General features: G+C 41.9%; 2 protein-coding genes across 5 annotated transcripts in view; one reads left to right on the top strand and one right to left on the bottom strand.

The window, feature by feature from the left end:
- The window catches only part of AASDHPPT (aminoadipate-semialdehyde dehydrogenase-phosphopantetheinyl transferase), a 1,013,205-nt gene extending 1,008,378 nt beyond the window's left edge, over positions 1 to 4,827 (top strand). The window contains exon 7 of the transcript XR_007770265.1: positions 4,812 to 4,827. The gene's annotated coding sequence lies outside the window, so the exon portion shown is untranslated. The remainder of the gene's footprint in view (positions 1 to 4,811) is intronic.
- Positions 1 to 17,935, bottom strand: part of CWF19L2 (CWF19 like cell cycle control factor 2) — a 175,137-nt gene extending 157,202 nt beyond the window's left edge. For 2 of the 4 annotated variants that reach the window (XM_050927785.1, XM_050927811.1), the window contains exon 1: positions 17,623 to 17,934. In XM_050927785.1, the coding sequence (XP_050783742.1) occupies positions 17,623 to 17,709 (87 nt within the window). In that variant the 5' untranslated portion in view covers positions 17,710 to 17,934. Of the gene's footprint in view, positions 1 to 3,389; positions 3,515 to 17,622 lie in introns of those variants that run through there. The other 2 variants (XM_050927803.1, XM_050927794.1) reach the window with 2 other exon arrangements.
- Between the last annotated feature and the right edge of the window lie 2,158 nt (positions 17,936 to 20,093).

The following is a 20,093-nucleotide window of genomic DNA, read 5'->3' as shown; positions in this document are numbered from 1 at the left end:
AGAGACAGATGCATCCTGGAGGTGAATGCATGGCTGTGCAGATGGTATCACCAGGAGGAACGTAGGATGCTGTTCCAGGGAGAAGGACTACTGAAAAGAGATGGATGGATACAGACTGGCTAACCTAGTGAGGAGGGCTTTAAATTAGGTTTGACAGGGGTCACAAGATAAAAGCTCACAGTTAAGTCAAAATCATGGAGCCCTGAGAGAGAGGGTTGGAATCTGGAGGGAGCTTGGGCCATTGTAGCAGAGACAAAGGAGAGACAAGAGGGAACACCGAAGGGATATCAAATCAGTATGTTAGATGTCTGTATACTAATGAAAGAGGTATGAGCAATAAACAGGAAGAAATAGAAATACTAGTGAATAAACACAAATATGACACAGCTGGCATCACAGAAACCGGGTCGGATAATGCACAGACTGGAATATTAATATAGAAGGGTACAGGCTGCTCAGGAAGGACAGACAGGGAAAAAAGAGAGGATGTGCTGCTTTGTATATCAAAGAGGGGGGGAAGGATAGCTCAGTGGTTTAAACATTAGCCTGCTAAACCCAGGTTGTGAGTTCAATCCTTGAGGAGACCATTTAGGGATTTGGGGCAAAAATCTGTCTGGGGATTGGTCCTGCTCTGAGCAGGGGGTTGGACTAGATGATCTCCTGAGGTCCCTTCCAACCCTGATATTCTATGATTATATGAAAGATGTAAACAGTTGGACTGAGGTTAAGAAGGAAATAGGAGACAGAACTGTTGAAAGCCTCTGAATAAAGGAGTAAAAAATAAGGGTGATGTCATGGTAGGGGTCTACTATAGACCATCTAACCAAAAAGAATATGTGGATGAAGTTTTTTAAAAATTATCATAACCACGTTGTCTTGACATATGCAGTCCCCAAAGGCAAGAAAAAAAATGTGGCTAAAATAGTCAGTCACATCCCTGAATTAGCATTAAGATAGACAATTATTAAAATAAGACTCCTACCATTTCCTGTCCTTTTGGCTCTAATTTCTTAAAGAGAGAACGTGGGTAAGATCATATGTTCTACAGGACCAACTTCTGTTGGTGGAAGAGATGAGCTTTGGAGATTTACAGAGCTATACAGAGCAGGACACACCAACTCAAAGTAGCACCAGACTCTGCCAGAACAACAGATGCAAAGACATATCTCCACTGCTATGATGATCAATACACTAATGGGACAAATAAGCTAGAGATCAACTTGCTGATTGCTTGCCTCTACAGTGGAGAAATACTGCCTTGTCTGATTCAGATGGTTAAAAAAAAAAAAAGTGTGCTTACTCTCTACTCCATCTTCCTTTTGGTCAAAAATGGCACACTGTTACAGCAACAGATCACTTTCACGCCCTCTTGGCAGAATATTTGCATCCACTATTGGAGGACTAGGAATATTCCCTTCCCACTGAACCTCTACACACATCATTAGGTGTGGCCATCTGCTTTCAACAAAGGAGGACTTGTTATAAAAGTCTTTGTGATCGATAATATTCCTTAACTGACTAAGTAATCAACACTGGAAGACAAAACTGTCTCCCTTACCCCTCAAATAGCTAATCACAGCCCTTCTTAGGGTTTGAGGTGAAAGAGAGAGATTCTGGTGTGACACTATGCCGCATATTCTTCATTGAGATATTGTTATGATATGATTGTGGCATAATTATGATATATTTTATACAAAATAGGTCATGTGAAATATCATTGATTTACTGAATATGATTATACTATTTGTATGCATGTATCATATTTATATCTGAAGTCAGGAATATTGTCTATGCATCTATTACAGATGTGTTTACACCTGGGGTATGCCCACTAGACTGAATGTAATCAGTCTACATGGCTGGCTGGGAAGGGCCATTAGGAAGAACAATAGGTCTTAGAACAGGGGTGGGAAAACTACGGCCCAGGGGCCGATTCTAGCCTGCCGGTTGTTTTAATCTGGCCCTCGAGCTCCTGCTGGGGAGCAAGGTCTGGGGCTTTCCTTGCTCCAGTGCTCCAGCCAGGGAGCAGGTCAGGGGCCATTCCACGAGGCTCCTGAAAGCAACAACATGTCCCCCCTCCAGTTCCTAAAGTAGAGGCAGTCCAAGGGGCTCCGCTCCATATGCTGTGCCCAGCTCAAGCACTGCCTCCAGAGCTCCCAGTAGCCTGGAACCATGGCCAATGGGAGCTGCAGGGGCAGCGCCTGCAGATGGAGAAGCACGCAGCAGAGCCATCTGGCTGCAACGCCACATAGAAGCTGGAGGGAGGACATGCCGCTGCTTCCGAGAGTCGCCTGAGATAAGCACCACCCTGAGCCTGAACACCTGAGCCACTCCCCTGCACCCCAACCCCATTCCCCCTCCTGCCCTCCAAACCCCTCACCCCCAGCCCTACCCAGAGCCCTCATCCCCTCCTTCTGCACACCACCACCCCTGCCCCAGCTTGGAGCCCCCTCCCGCACGCTGAACTCCTCATTTCTGGCCCCACCCCAGAGCCCGCACCCCCTCCTGCACCCCAACCCCAATTTCATGTGGATTCATGGTCCATCATACAATTTCTTTACCCAGATGTGGCCCTCAAGCCAAAAAGTTTGCCCACCCCTGTCTTAGAAGATGCTAATCTCCCACCAGGGAGCGTTCCTGAGGACGCTACAAACAGCCTCTGAGTCATGGCTGAGGTGGCCCTACAGAGACATATGACCAAGTCACCTGGTACTGGATTCCATCATACAATACTAGTATTTTTCCACTGTCCAGAATCAAACTGGGAGACAAAGCGTTCCCACCATATGCAAAAGTATTTAAGGAAAGGGAATGACTTCATCGTGGCTCTTCTTCACTGACACCCAGCCCAAAGGAGATGCTTGGAAACAGCTCAGAAACAAGAACTGAACTGGGGCAGAAGGTGGAACCCAGGCTAGAGGAATTTCTAGCCTGTGAAAGGTATATCTGACATTTTAAGCTGCAAGCAACTGCAGCTTGCCCTCAAGAATATCTGCAAACTGACTAAACAATGATTAAGGTGAAAATTTGCTGCTCTTACCTAATTTCTTTAGTATATTAATCTTAGATTGCGTTTCTTTTTTATTTCCTAGGTAATCTGCTTTGATCTGTTTGCTATCCCTTAGAATCACTTAAAATCTACCTTTTCTGGTTAATAAACTTGTTTTTGTTTTGTCTAAAACCGGCGTGTGGAAATCAAAACTCGGGGCAGAAAGCTGTTGCATATATTCCTCCACACTGGGGGAGGAGGTGAATTTACAGCAGTGCAAGACGGTATAATTTGGGGTTTATCCTTCAAAGGAAGGTAACTGGGCAGTTCCTTAGCTGAGCCTTCCCATGCAGAACTGATCTTAGCATCTGTATGAAGCTGTAGTTGGGTGCGTCCCTACCTGTATGTGTGCTGGAAGGGGCTTGAGGGTCTATCACAGCAGTAGAGTGAAAATGGAACCCAGGCTGATGGGTCAGGCAGGCTCAGTGGTAGCATAGTTCCAGGTGGCACCCCAAAGTGGAGAGGGGAACCTGTCACACCTAGATATCAAGCAATATTTCACACTTCTTAATGGACAGTGGATTCTATAATGTCATATTAAGATTAAAGTTCAGTGCTACAGTAGATATTTTAGCAGGGGAGGGATAGCTCAGTGGTTGAGCATTGGCCTGCTAAACCCAGGGTTGTGAGTTCAGACCTTGAGGGGACCATTTGGGGATCTGTGGCAAAAATCTGACTGGGGACTGGTCCTGCTTTGAGCAGGGGGTTGGACTAAATGACCTCCTGAGGTCCCTTCCAACCCTGATATTCTATGAAACTGACATTGGAAAATTGCTTTTAAGAACTTCTTAATAAAACAGCAAGTGTTATAGGCTTTTACATCAGAAACTCAACCTTCTCCATTTCACCTTTTACCAATTATTTAAACACCACCACAGATAATGCTAACAAGCTTCAAACTTAACAACTATTTATTCTTCCCTTGGTCTATTTCCCACATTCTGATATTTTCACCAGCTATATTTATGACCTGTGAACTACTACTTCTAAATTTTAGTTTATTTTTACCATTGAGACAATTTATGAATGTATGAAATTTCAAGGGCACAAAGGATCAACATAGATTGCACACATTCATAATCAAGAAATATACTGAGTATACAAACCAGAAGACTTTCACCACTGTTTAAAATCAAGCACTGATTTAACATTGGGTATTTCTTCCTAAACATCAGTGCACCAGTGGTCGCTAAAGAGAGATGCCCACTTTTACACCAAACAGCCAATTTCCATCAAAAATACAAAATAAGAAACACTGTAACTGAATGGTTTCAGAGTAGCAGCTGTGTTAGTCAGTATCCACAAAAAGAACAGGAGTACTTGTGGCACCTTAGAGACTAACAAATTTATTTCAGCATGAGCTTTTGTGGGCTACAGCTCACTTCTTTGGATGCATAGAATGGAACACACAGACAGAAGATATTTATACATACAGAGAACAAGAAAAGGTGGAAGTACGCATTTCAATTGAAAATATATAGGTGGCTTGAAAAATCTAGATTCCTACTGTCTTCTCCTTAAACATTATTATGGAGTAAACATGTCTATAGGATATTTAAAGAGAATTAGTTTTTATAATTTAGGTGAGCTTTTAACAAATTCCCTCAAATAGAGGCTATTTAGAAAATGAATCCATCTTGTGGTGACATGTGTATGATGCATTAGGAACTGGTTGCTTTCATCAAAGGCTCCCAAGGAAATCAAGCAGCAAAGCCATAGCCGGTCACTCATTTTTACTCCTTTCATCGCTCCCTTCTTCAAGCTACTTTAAAAAAAAGTATGTTTCACTTTTTTACTTATATTTCACTTCTCTCTACCCCACCCTCTGTCTCCTCTTTAATCTATTTCCTATCATTTCCAGCACGTCCTCATTCTTTTTCCTTTCTCCTTTATTAACTGCTTTCTTCCACTCTTCTCCTTTGCTCTGTATTCCTGATTCCTATTTTGCTGTTAATCACCCTCTACAATTGCTCCATCTAGTCCTCTGATTTAAATCTCAACTTCACCTACATCTTCTTTCTCTCTTAATCTGGGTCCCTCCACCACCCACTGCTTACTCATTTCCAGTAGTTTTTTCCACAAATCTGTCCCTTGGTCTCTTCACTCAAGAAAGTGAAGAATTCCATTCCCTCTTTCTAATTCTCCCTGGCCCTGCCCCAATTTCTTACCTCTTTTCACAGTGGCAGTGTCTCTGCCCTCCTCCCACCCCCAAAAAGCAGTGTTTATCACCTCTCGTCCTTATTACTTCCCCAAAACAGGAACCTTTCCACCTCTCTCATGCAAACCAGCCTTTTCCCTGCTTCTCATCCCCCCACTATGACAGGAAATCTGCCATAACCTGCCAGGTCTCCCAGCCAAGAGCTACCTCACTGCAGGGAGGAGCAGACACTGGTTAACACAGTTTCATTAAGATGAAAGGGTCCAGGAACATTATGAATAGTTAAAGACATATGAATTTAATTTAACTCAGGCCTAAAGAGAGACTGGAAATGGTTGGGTCATTACAGTAATTGAATCTATTTCCCTATGTTAAGTTCTCCTCACACCTTCTATGGATCATCTTAATTATCACTTCAAAAGTTTTTTTCTCCTGCTGATGATAGCTCATCTCAATTGATTAGACTTTTCCAGTTGGTATGCATACTTCCACCTTTTCATGTTCTCTGTATGTATAAATATCTCCTGTCTGTGTGTTCCATTCTATGCATCCAAAGAAGTGAGCTGTAGCTCATGAAAGCTCATGCTGAAATAAATTTGTAAGTCTCTAAGGTGCCACAAGTACTCCTGTTCTTTTTACAGAGCTTACTGGCATCAATCTACTTTTCTTCCCTTTCTGTATTTTATAATTAAACCCCTCACATCAGCTTTGGGTTGGGGAGGAAATGGGAGGTTACACTACAGAGGCTAAACCTAACAGTTTCACATCTCTCAACCTAAAGCAGTTGAAGCACTTTATTTCAAATTAAGGCTCATTAATTCTTTGTAATGCCACAAAAATATCCAGCAAATTATCCTTTACCCTTACAGATAAAATGCTCAGGATGGCAGGAGTTTAAGTCTTGTCACTGTGACAGCATTTTTAGTTTCTTAACTATAGTATGATACATTTAACTCCTTTTATCCCAAAGTGCTTTATTAATTCTTAAATATACAGATACAAACAGCACCACTAAGTGCCACAATTTTGTGGTAGGAAACTGGACACCATGCTGCCCAACATACAGTCTTACCCTGCAAAAGACACCTACCCATACTGTGCCTCTGTTTCCTTATCTGTAATAGGATAATATTGCCTCAGTCACAGGGATGAGGTGAAGTTTAATTCTGTAATGTCTGTAAAGAGCTCTGAAATCCTTATTTGGAAGAAGCTATAAAATGCTAGGTATTATAACAGCACTATTGATTTAGAAGGGCACACTTAGCCAAGGACAGGGGAGCAGGTGCCATGAGATCTTTAAATCCATACAAAACTTACAGCACCTTGTTTTTTATAGCCCCATCAGAAAAAAAACACCACACAATAAAATTCAGGGAACTCTATTTCAATGTCTCCCTCCACTCAAGTCCTCAGCCCTGATGAATACCTCAAAGAGAAGTTGCTGTCCCAACCCTCATTACTACAAGATGTGGGGCTAGATATGCTTGGCTACACAGAAGGGGGTCTTAGCTTTTAAGGGATCCTGGGATTGCTCCCCTTATTCCCATGAAGCTGCTAATCATCTTCTATTTCAGGAGTGGGCAAACTTTTTGGCCCAAGGGCCACATTGTGGAAGAGAAATTGTATGACGGGCCATGAATGCTCACAAAATTGGGGTTGGGGTGTGGGTACAGGCTCTGAGGTGGGTCTGTGGATGAGGAGTTTGGGGTGTAGAAGGGTGCTCAGGGCTGGAACCGAGGGTTTGGAGGGTGGGAGGGGGATCAGGGCTGGGGGAGAGATGCAGAAAGGGGAGCAGGTTCTGGGGTGGGGCTAGGGATGAGAGGTTTGGGGTGCAGGAGGGCTTTGGGCTGGGATAGAGAGGTTTGGGGTGCAGGGGGATCAGGGCTGTGGTAGGGGCATGAGGAGAGGCTCAGGGGGTGCAGGCTCCGAGCAGTGCTTACCTCAAGTGGCTCCCGGAAGCAGTAGCATGTCCCTTCGCCAGCTCCCACATGGAGGCAGCCCCCGACCCTGCACTCCAGCTAGAGCGCCGGAGTGGGGGTGAGCCACATGGTGTGGCCCCAACCCTGTGCCCCGGCTGGAGCAGGGCCAAGCCACATGGTGCAACTCGCAGGCCAACTTGAAACAGCTCGCAGACCATAGTTTGCCCATCCCGTTCTATCTCCAACTAGGCTGCCTCCCTCCGCTATTGTCATGAGCACTACATCTGGGTCTACATCAGTCTTTTACCCCCTTCAACGTTTCCTGCTGTTGCTATCACCAGTACGGCTTCAATGACCATGGTAGCAGTGGATGCATGAGTGTAGGCCAGTTACCAGAGTTTCAACCATGGTGTCATCTAATCCTGCTCAGAGCAGATCTAAACAACATGGCTATTAAAATGGCAGTTGCATCAGCACCATATTTACAGCAGCGCTCCCACTGCTGCTACTGGAGTAGAGTGATGGTTGGAATATATAGCGTAGGCAAGATCTATGAGGTTCCCTCAGAAAGCTCAATGGGAAGGAGCTACAGAATTTAAGAGGTAGGAAACCTGTAGGATTCTACAGAAGTTACTTTTAAAATTACGATATCTTCCATTGTTGTTTACGATGTTGTTGTGTAACCCCGTTGGTCTCAAGATATTAGAGAGACAAGGTGGGTGAGGTAATAGCTTTTACTAGACTAACTTCTGTTAGTCTCGTCTGGAACTCTGTGTAGCTTGAAAGCTTGTCTCTTTCACCAACAGACATTGGTCCACCTTGCCTTTCTAAAAATGACAGCATTTAATAGAAAACCACCCTATAACATTCTAGAATTGAACATCTATTAGGAAGAGGACAGACGTTTTCAAAAAGATGGTGATTATCTCTGAGATGGCAGTTAAAATCCCTCAGGGTGCTAAATTATCCTCCGGCATTTTTTAATATACCAATATTGAGTTAATGATGCTGACCTCATGTCTTTCAAAGGTGAGACTCAAGGACATAGCTACACTTCAAGGGGGACTTGACTTGGTGAAAGAACAATAAAGAAAAATGCTCAGTGTTACAGTGTACAAATCACTGTGGGTGAGAGCATAACAAATAGTTCTGCCTCTGCTCTGGGGCAGCAGAGCCAACAACACTATGTGGTTGTCTTGCACTTAATTCCAAATATAATGTTCATTTCTGGAATTCTCCATAATAAAACCAAGTGAAAAATAAATGGCAAGGCATTTGAGCAAATATCAACCACTGCACCAACAGCCAGTCAAATTTATAAGAAAAATAACTGACAGGTTCATTTGAAAAAAGTGCAAATTTCAGTTTAAGTTCATATACAGTATACTAAATACAGTCATTCATATTCTTACAAATTAAATTTTTAAGGTTTTGCTTATTTTTTCAATGAATATAAAATATAAGAATCAATGTCAGACTACTGGTAAGGACTTCAGCTTTCCAAATCAAAAAGCATCAGCCATGAAACCATCTTTTTTGTTTCAAAACAGTGAATGAAAGCACAACTTTTATGCCAATTTTTATGCAAATCTACATAAAATAGATACTGTAGGATGAAAGTAATTCATGGTAAAAATGGTATTCACATTATTTCACAGACATACATCTTCATATTCATGTAAAACTGCAATTTCAGATGAGGCCTTCTTTATATACCTACAGAGGTATTTTGTATTGATATTCGTCATGTTTCATTGGCATATGACTACAGAGCGTAGTTTCTACTACAGTTCCTACTAGCTCAGGCTCCTCCTACATGAACTTACAGAAGAAAAAGAAAAGAGATTTTGATATTTGTTTGCCTTTTCAAAACACAAAAATTTTGAAAACTTAGTTTGGACCTTTTTACTTCTTTATAATAAATGCTGGAAAGTTTTTCATCCATATCTCACCAGCCCAAAGACAGAAGCAGTTTTACTGAATGGCTTTTATATTAGAAATTCAGGTACTGTCTATGCCTCTTTACCCTGGCAGAGTCTATGGGCCACTGGAGAACTAGCATTATGAGGATATCATAAATATCAAGCAAGAGAAACATGGATTTGGGGAGGGTAGCGGGCGGCAGAGAAGATTTATATAACTAATACTTTTGTTTACACCTATTTAAAATCAAACTCCGGATGGCAGATCACACATTTTGCAGCATCCCAGAGTTCAAATCTAGCTACCTCCTTCTATCACTGACTTACAATATCCATTTATCTTACTGCCAGTTTAACTTCTCCTCTCTTATCCCCTTATTATTTCATCCACCCCCAATTATTGTAAGAAAGGAGGTGAAAATCTGGCACCAAATATGGGTGCTGAAATATTCTGGCCTTCATCTTGAAGCATCTCTTAAATACTGCCAAAGTTGAAAAGCATAGGGTATCACTTGCACAGAAAAAGGGATGGATAAGCTTATTTCAGTGGGATACGGATATTCATTGTTACCAACTGTATAGTAAAAACTAATTAGGTTATGGAAAAAGTGATGGTGCAAAAGAAAGCATTATTATAAACATTATTACGTGATTATATTAAAGACCACGTAGTAGAAAAAAAGATGGACATTCCAAATACTAAATACAAATATAATAGTGGGAGCTAAAGATGCAGTCTCCAGATGCTTGATGGAAGTATTGTAACAATATGCTGAACAAGGTCAATGAAGAAAAAAAATAATAAACCTAGCAAAGTGGCTTTAAATACCTTACTATTAACAAGCTAAACAGCTCAGAAGATACAGGGACTTGGTAGGGACAAGCATGTTCTCAGTACCACAAATGACTGCCCACTCAACTGAGTGGAAACCCATTGACTTCAATTAGCTTTGGATCCAATTCTACATACAACAGTAAGAAGTTACTTTGTAAACAGACTTATTTTAAAAATAACACCATTTAACTTTTGCTTTTGGATTTTAAAGAAGTATTTGTCAAAACTGAAGCAAGTCAGCACATTCCTAAAATTTTAAAAGCAGCAAAGAATCCTGTGGCACCTTATGGACTAACAGACGTTTTGGAGCATGAGCTTTCGTGCATGCATCTGAGGAAGTGGGTATTCACCCACAAAAGCTCATGCTCCAAAACGTCTGTTAGTCTATAAGGTGCCACAGGATTCTTTGCTGCTTTTACAGATCCAGACTAACATGGCTACCCCTCTGATACTAAAATTTTAAACCACTCTAGCTTAAAGACATCAAGAATATAAATATTTTAATACATAGATGATGAAAAATCCATCTTTAGACGTTCATAGCTTTAAAAATACTAAGTTAATTTTCTTCAGATATGGATTGTTTTTCTTTCCTCACTGAATAAACCAAATTCAAAGTTTCCAACTTCAGCTGTTTTGGAGCTACAGGTGCATAAGATTCCAGCTGGAATAGCAATGACATCTTTTTATGACTATTCATACCTCAAAATAGACTACCAGTTTTGCTCAGACATTCCTAAAAATTCACCTGTGGGCTGAGACCAAACATAAAATGTTTCATGCAAATAGGAATTTGTTTGAAAAAATCGTAACAAGAGAAATTAGAATGGAAAATGGAATTCATTCTCAACTAAATTACTACCTACAGGTAGATGATACGATATGGAAAGGGAGATAATCACTTGATCTAAAATAAGCATAAAAAATGTGTAGCTGTTTCATCAAATGCTATTTTAAAACTAATTTGCCCTTTGGTGTGAACAAGTCTGAAGTCTGCGTACTAGTATTCTCCACTACGAAGTCTCATCTCCTGGCATCAGAGGGTTAATTACAAGTGTTTCCATTTGTGATTTTGAAGAAGAGATTTTATTCTATGTCAGCAAAATGAAGAAAGGAGATCAATTCCATTTCAGAAACGATGCTAGAAAAAGTAATAACACGGCAGCAAATACATTACAATGCTTCCATGTGAGAAAATGTCTAATGGACTTTGAAAAGAGTTGGTGATGTAGTAAACAAACAACTTCTCAAAGTAAATGCTGATTTTCATAGCTAAAGGCTAGTTCATCCTTACAGAGTAGGGGGAAAGAAAAAAACTTAGGACCAAGAAAATACATTAATCTCAGCTCTGAATTCCTGTAACAATTCATTAGGATGAAGATGGAGGACAGGATGTGACCCTCTTTGCCCTCTGAAGGTATGTCCTGCTTAGGATAAAAGCTTTGCTGCTGAGGTGTTAGCTAAAAGTCTAATATAGAGTAGGTGCATATACTTTCAACGTGCTAGCAAATCTACCTCTTGCCTGCTTCTACAGTACTTTTGAATCCTCCTCCCCAGTGAACAGCTCAAGTGCCTCTAACTATTGATGTTCACAGCTTTCCCAACCTGCAACAGAATGAAACTGATATAATTCTTGTAAGTTTCAGCGCTGCCCAGAGTATCAACAGCAGCAATGAAAACAAACAAGATTTCAGTAAGTTTTCACTTGACTGCAGCACATAGGTGGACAAAAAATGATCAACAGAGTTCTATGTTTGCAAATTTAGGAAGAAATTCAGATCATATTAGGAAGATTTTTCTTTACAACCAAGTGGGTTAGAAACTCTTGTTTTTAAAAAAAAATATATATATATATATATATATATATACACACACACATATTTAGATTCTGTGGAAGTTGATGGCAAATTTCCAAGGAAACTAACTACTCTCCACATGCAAACAGATTTTTCAAGCTCTGGTGTTCAGGGACACGCAAAGTATACTTATCAGGATTATCTGCATTTATAGTGAGTCTCCTCTACTCTCAGGAGTATGGTGCTGAACATGACTGAATATCTTCCTTACCAAATTTAATAATTGAGTTGGAGAAAACAAGAGGAAGAACTTCTAAATTACTTGCAATTCTTAAATAAGGCATTTTTAACATACATCTAAATTCAAAGGTACAAAACAAATAAAACAACCTATTTACATTTGGGAAGCACACCTGTGGAGCTACACTGCTACCAGTTTCAAATTCTAATACACAGATAAGAGTTCCATTTATTAAACTGCTCATAGTTCTTTCCATTCCTACTAGAAGCAAAACCTCTGCCAACATGTATCTAATGAATGAAAGGTCAACTGTCCAAACCTAAAAGCAATACAGAGGAGGTCACCAATGGATCAGCTAAGCCATAGGTTCTGCTTTAAGTCATCAGTTGACGTAAGAAGTAAATGTTGTCTCTACCAAAGTAAATTATAATAATTTAGAGCCTATTATTATAAAGGGGGGTAGAGAAAAACAGAGCAAGAGTTTTGGGTTGATTTTTTCTGTATTATGGAAAATTTACATACATGCTTTTAAAATTTCCACCTAGTTGCTATATTTATTCATGACTTTTTTAAAAGTTGATATTAACTTTTCACAAACATTGTATAATACAACATAGCACACAGTACTGAAGTCAAAAGATTAGAATATGGTTTCCACAGGAAGACACTGATACTGTTGAATTTTCTTATTTATGGATTGAGATGTCACGGTTAGATTTAGTTTTGTCCTGGGACCTCAAAAACACTTTGCAAACACTGTTCAACAAAGCGGATAAGCACCTTCTGAAGTGCAGACATCTATGGGTAAGGGTGGAATATAGATATGAGAGACTTCCAGGGCCTACAAAACAACCAAGGATTTCTTGTGATGAACCACCACACCCAAAGGTAGAACCGTAGTCACAAAATTCAAAGTGTTCTATTTATTTGGTGTAGCACAGATTCTAGTACAAACTCAATATCCTGCAGACACTACCAGCATCTAAACCTCACACATCTCGTCTCTGTCTGCCACCTAAATGCCTCTTCACCACCCACTTTCAAAGTTGGCCTCTTCACTGCTGCAGCAGCCGTGTCTTACAGTTCTGATGTTTCTGTAATGCCACTACAGTAATACCTCCTCCAATAGCATTGCTTAGTTAACTCTCATAATGCACAGAGATGCTATTTGATTGGTTAAATCTTAATTCACATGATTTTTTAAAAATAGATTGCAGTGCATTGAAGACTGCAATCCAGGTATTATAAAACAACAAGGAACTGTTTAATCTGAAATGATTTTACATAGTATTTTATATATCACCTTAAAAATAATAATTTAGGAGGGAAAGTAAAAAAATAATTTATTTTGACCCATATGCGCAATTTCTGGGGAAGAAATGAGCTACAGTTAAAAAAATGTAAACTATGTTTTCATGGGAGAATTGTAAGAACCACCACGTATCTTATGTAAAGCTGCTAACAAAAGTAGGAGTCTATATACAGTGGGAAATGGTTATTTGCTAAGCACTGCCAATGTGCATGGCACTCTACAAGATATAAAAATAAGTCTCTGCACCAAAGAACTTACAATTTAGAAAACAGACACTAAGAAGAGATGATGCATTGGGAAATGATAGCCTACATGCGAGCTTCCTGTTTTTCCAGATCAACACCTTTGTTGTGTGTTGCAGTGGTTGGGCAGAGCAAGACAGTAAAATCCTGGCACTAGTAAGCGACAGATAAAGTTCTTCACTCTGAATATACAAAATATTTCAAAAATCTATGTTCTTTTCAATTTGCACGATCCTCAAACATAGTAGGCATATTCAAGACAAATGTTAGTGAAACAAAATCACTTTGGCTAGACGTATGACTTAGTCCTAGCGGCTAAAAGAATTTCCTTCAATCAGCTGTGTTTGTTTGGTTCTTGCTGGTCCGTGATTGTGCCTGCTGGTTTCCTTCCTGCCATCCCTGGTGTGTAAAGACAGAGGCGTTTTTGAATCTCTTTGAGTTGTTGTTAGTGCTGCAGTCGTTTGCTTTAAACTTATGCCATTCGATCTCTTTCAGGGTATGTTTTGGTTCTGAGAGGTAAAAGGCTCCTGTGTGTGTGTGTAGTGTTAGGGAGTGAGGTAGCAAAGGTTGGTTGCAGAGGGGGTGCATGTGCCACAAAAATTGGGCCCCCCCCCAGCTCTGGTCCCAGAGTCCAGAATTTGCATAAACCCACCTGCTGACCTATGACTAAGAATTTCGCCCTGCTAACTCTTCCAGCAAAACAGGCCAAAAAAAAAAAAAAAATCAGCTGTGTTCATGTAAGAGAACAAGCTTCAGGCTTACAATGCAGAGTGTGTGTGTGTGTGTGTGTGTGTGTGTGTAAATACATATAAAATCTATGGAAGTAATGGCACTTCCACTTATATCACTCATTTATGGCAAATCTAAAAAGCTTTCCTAAACTAAACAATGACTTACAATTTATTTCTGTGATTTACAGATCCTTCAAGTGCTTTGAACAGAGAGTTTATAAAAAGTTGCACAGAAGAGATAAAGACCAATGATTTTATTTCACTAAAATGAGGGGTAGCGTATTAGAGAACATAGTTTTGCATTGTTAGTGGGATAGTTATATTTACAGTCAACTATAACAATGTCTAATGTACCACTTGATTTTAGTAAAACTTAAAAAAAAAGATTATAAAATGGAATTTGATTTCATATAAGAAAGAATTCTGAGCCAATATATTCTCTAATACCAGCGAACTACAAATAAATAAATAGTAAAGATATTTGTATATACAACTTATTTGGATATATGCCTCAAAGTATTATAGGCTCTAGATTATCTACTAAAAGTCAGTGGGAAGGCAGGCTCTTATTTCAGTGCCATTTGTTACCATGCCAGTCCTGATGTCAAGATTTAAACCACATTCATACCTACTCAAGTATAGTTTATAGAATTAATTCACAATATGCTCTTCCATTAGATTTACACACAAACTTCACCTATTCATAGATCTGAAGAAACAAACAAACATTTCCAGGATACAATTTGCTATTCTTCACTCAATGTGTTAAATTGTTTTCTTCTAAATCACATTCATGAATTAAAAAGATAAGAACAAGAATAACTGGAAAACTAAATCACTAACAAACCTGGATTCTCATATCAATTCTGCAATTTTTTTTTTAATTCTTCACAGTGTGATACCTAACATTTAAGTGGCTTAAATCCACATCTAAAGGTTCTTACTTCATTGTAATAAAGTGCAAAAAAAGGTAATTCAACCAGTCCTGTTAACTGTAGGTGGAGATTATGATATTTCCCTGATGACTTACAAGGGGAAACTGTCAAGTTCAAGTTCCAGTTACAAATAAATACATAATTTCTAGCATTCACTGATGCAAAAAATAATCTTCTGACTGTGAAGACTAAGTGGTTCTCAACCAGGAGTACATGTACCCCTGGGGTATGCAGTGGTCTTCCCAGAGGTACACCAAATCGTCTAGATATTTGCCTACTTTTACAACAGACTACATAAAAAGTGCTAGTGCAATCAGTATAAACTAAAATTTCAGAGCGAATTACTTGTTTATCCTACTCTATATACTATACACTGAAATATAAGTACAATATTTATATTCCAATTGATTTGTTTTATAAATATGTGGTAAAAATGAGAAAGTAAGCAATGTTTCAGTAATAATGTTTCAATTAAAAAATGCTGTGACGCTTTTGTATTTTTATGTCTGATTTTGTAAGCAAGTAGTTTTTAAGTGAGGTAAAACTTGGGGGTACGCAAAACAAATCAGACTCCTGAAAGGGGTGCAGTAGTCTGGAAAGGTTGAGAGCCACTGATCTAAGTAACCCTCTGCAGACAGATTCAGTACCTCTGCTGTTGCTCAAAGCTTTCACAAATCCAGTGAACTTGACAAGACTGGCCAGTTTCATTGCTGTTATTCAAAAGCCCAGATATTTATGAAACTGATAACCACCATGACAATTTCATGCTACTGCTTCAGGGGTCTGAAGTAGGGGCAAGCACAGGAAATGACAACACAGAGGTCCACCAAATAAATGGCAGAAGAGGACTTCAAATTTATGAGACAGGTGAGTCGTACAGTTATGAGGCCAATATAAATATGCAGCAACTAGATCCAGGCACAACACACTGGTAGGGATGCCTACACTCTTCCCTTTCCCAGGGTTAATGTTCACAATAGTGTGTTGCTTCTCAATCTCATGGCTAAGTGACCATACGTTGTTTGATTTGGCCTTGGGTTAACAAGCTTAATCCTCTGACTAGCAAGTTTTCAATACCTTCTTCAAACCAGGACTTTATTGCATTGCATAAGCAGGGCGTTACTCAAAGCGCAACTTGCCCATGACACCATGGCTAACTACATTCTCCCTCTCCCAGTTCTAAAAGGCTAAATTAACTTTTCCTTCCTGTCCTAAACTTCCCTGATACACTGTTAAAAACAGCTGTCAGGCCTCACTCCAGAGATGGCTGCATTTCACTTGTGGGTGAAGGGACTTCTGTATGTAGATCCCGCCGTTTGTAGATCCTGTGTTTTGCTCTGTTTGTATGCTGGGGAGCACAATAGGGCTCTGGCAATGTAAGTAACAATGAAATAGTCAGGGCTGCAGAGGGACTACACCAGGGGTTTGCAACCTCTTATAAGTGGTGAGCCGACTCTTCATTTATTCACTCTAATTTAAGGTTTTGTGTGCCAGTAATGTATTTTAATGTTTTAAGAAGGAAGGTCTCTTTCGATAAGTATAATATATAACTAAATTATTGTTGTATGTAAAGTAAACAAGGTTTTTAAATGTTTAAGAAGCCTCATTTAAAATTAATACAAAATGCAGAGTCCCCCAGACCAGTGGCCAGGACAGTGTGGGTGCCACTGAAAATCAGTTTGCATGCTGCCTTCAGCACATGTGCCATAGGTTCCCTACCCCTTGACTACACCAATGTAAGAGTGTGACAGCTGCCTCATGGCACCTAAGACTCAGCAGCAGCTGAGAGGACCCAGAATCATAGAAGATCAGGGCTGCCCGGGGGAGGGGGGGGCAAGTGGGGCAATTTGCCCTAGGCCCCACAGGGGCCCCCATGAGTTTTTTGGGGCCCCTGGAGCAGGGTCCTTTACTCTCTCCGGAGGCCCCAGAAAACTCTCGCAGCACCTGGGCCCCTGGAGCTTCTTCCACTCTGGATCTTCAGCAGCAATTCAGCGGTGGAGGGATCCTTCCGTTCTGGGACCCGCCACCAAAGTGCTGGGTCTTTGGCAGTAATTCAGCAGTAGGGGGGTCTTCTGCCCTGGGACCTGCCGCTGAAGTCCCTGCCGAAGACCCCAGGCCCCCCGAATCCTCTGGACAGGCCTTTAGAATATCAGGGTTGGAAGGGACCTCAGGAGGTATCTAGTCCAACCCCCTGCTCAAAGCAGGGCTAATCCCCAACTAACTCACTCCAGCCAGGGCTCTGTCAGGCCTGGCCTTAAAAACCTCTAAGGGTGGAGTTCCCGCCGGTCTCCTGCCGCCCGGCCTGTGTACAGCGCTAGCTTGGGGAGACTCTGGACGGTCAAACTGTGCGAGAGGAGAAAGAGGGACTCCGGGCTCGGGAGGCAGAGCCAGGGAGCCGGGCGAGGAGAGGGGCTGGAGGCCAGGGGGCTTCTCCCACGCGGGGCTGCAACAGGAGGCAGCGGAGGGGCGGCCGGGCTCTCACCTGCACCAGCAGCGCCTCCCGCTCCCGCCGCCTCCGCTCCTTCCGCGCCTCCAGGCTCCGCTCACTTTCAAACCCCCCGGACGCCATGGCCAGGAGCTACCGTAAAGTGACGCCGGGGCCGCCTGGCAGTGCGGCGCTTGCGGAAAATGCCGTAAAGTGAGTAGCCGACTGGTCTGCTTGCCCCGCGGGGCGTGCCCGGATTTGCCGCCCGCGGCCTGACACCAGGACTTCAATGCGGCTCCGTGCCGTGAAGGAGCCGCACTGCGAGCCGGCCCCGGCGTCACTTTACGGCAGCTCCTGGCCATGGCGTCTGGGGGGCGGGGCTGAAAGTGAGCGGAGCCTGGAGGCGCTGCTGGGACTCACCGCGGGAACCGCCAGCAAAGCCCCTGAGCCTGCTGCCGGGGAGCCGCTCCGCAATGCGCCCTCCGCGGGCCGGGCAGCTCCATCCCGGGGCGGGGCCAGCCCCCGCGCATTGAGCCCAGCCCCTGGCTCCCCTCTATCAGCTCCGCCCCATCGGCCGCTTTCCATCCCGGGGCTGGGGGCCTGCACGGGGCTGCCCCCCTGCCTCTGGCCGCTTTCCCTGGGAAACAGTTTTTTTCCGATCACCGGGGGCCCCGTGTTTCCCCTGCTGGTCTGTGGGTTGGATATTGAACTAGTCCAGCCCGTCCCTTGGGGTCACGCCGCTCTTCCCAATCTCCATGCACCCCACTCACAGTTCGGTTCAAAAACACTTTGAACAGCCCACTCGAAAATGTGTTGTGATCCCAGTGGTGCCACAGTGTACACGTGTGAGATGACCTAGGATGGAGTTTTTTGGAGCGTTGGAGTTTTAATCGTCTTCAGTCATTTGCCATAATTTCCGAGTTTTGCTTTGGTGGTGGCTTAATAGACACCACAGTTTATGTTTCCTGAAGCCCCAACCTTGCTACCAGCGCCAAGAACATCTGGAATGACAAGTTCCCCCAGAGCAGCTCAAACCGAACCCCATGCCTGCTACCAGACTCCCACAAGGATGTTTCCACAAACTGTTCGGAAAATGTCAGAATAATGTCATTTAATGAATTACCTATTTTGCACTTTATTACAATAAAGTCAGAGCTTTTGAATGTAGGTGCCAGCCACTTAAATGTTAGGCATCACGCTGTGAAGAATGTAAAAAAATGGACTGAAGAATTGATATGCTGATAATCCAGATTTGTGAATGATTTAGTTTTTCAGATATCCCTGTTCTTACCTTTTTGATTCATGAATGTAATTTAGAAGAAAACAATTTAACACAATGAGTGAAGAATAGCAAATTGTTTCCTGGAAATGTTTACATTTGTTCCTTCAGATCTAAGAATGGGTGAAGTTTGTAAATCTAATGAAAGACTACATAGCAACGTGACTTCATTGGTAAATGTTTTTCCTTTACAGTCAACTTCACTCCATCACTCCTACATGGCAGCATGATCCTGTGGATAGAATGCTGGCCTGGGAGTCAAGAGACCTGGATTCTTTTTTTAGCTCAGCCACTAAGGTCTGGAGATCAATCGAAGTTATACGACTTCAGCTAGGTGAATAATGTAACTGAAGTCGACATACTTAGATCTACTTACTGTGGTGTCTTCACTGCGATAAGTCAACGGCTGATGCTCTCCCACCAACTCTGCCTGTGCCTCTCGCCCTGGTGGAGTACCAGAGACAATGGGAGAGCACTTGGCGGTCGATTTAGAGGCGATAAATTTACCCCCCTCTGGATCGATGGCTGCCCGTCGATCCAGCGGGTAATGTAGACAAGCCCTAATAAGTAGGGTCAAGGGCAAGTTACTTAACTTCTGTTTCTCAGTTGATTTCACATAAGAGATGAATGAAACTCACTTTCCCTTGTAAAGCACTTTGAAGTCTAAAGAACTAGACATGATTATAAGTATCCACAAACTATAGTTTATGAGGTGTAGATGAACAAACCAGTTTATTTATGGCAGTCGTCTTTCAAGGTGGGCAACTGAAATGGATATTTTGAGAAACTAGTAAAAAAAAATGATGTGGTTTACTACTTTCTGCCCAGACAGGCTCCTTCTCTGCACAGTGCCACACTGAGGTCAGTGCAGCTCCACACAGGCACAGAGTTCAGCTGGTATGGATCCACTTTCAGGTTTGGGGCCTGAGTTCATGATTCTAATCAATTTCTTTTCCCTTCACATCCAGTTGAGTGTTGCAATGTTTCTGTGCTGAAACACTACTGCTGCTGGCTAGTTGCCTACTGCCTAGGATGAGTCTGGGCAGGATGAAAGAAACTGATTAGGAAGTTTTCTGAGGCTTTTATACGTGGCAGTTAGCCAACAGCATGTGCCAGGTCCAATATGCCACTTATGTAACAAGTATTGTACCAGGACCATAAGTCCCACATCACCTCCATATTGGTGCACATAACAAAATTCATTCTGCGCATGGTTGGGAAAAATTAGAGGGAACATTGCCTGCAGACC

The sequence above is a fragment of the Gopherus flavomarginatus genome, chromosome 1 (genome assembly GCF_025201925.1).
Source record: "Gopherus flavomarginatus isolate rGopFla2 chromosome 1, rGopFla2.mat.asm, whole genome shotgun sequence".
Classification (NCBI taxonomy): Eukaryota; Metazoa; Chordata; order Testudines; family Testudinidae; genus Gopherus; species Gopherus flavomarginatus.
This window is presented reverse-complemented; position numbering and strand designations above follow the sequence as displayed.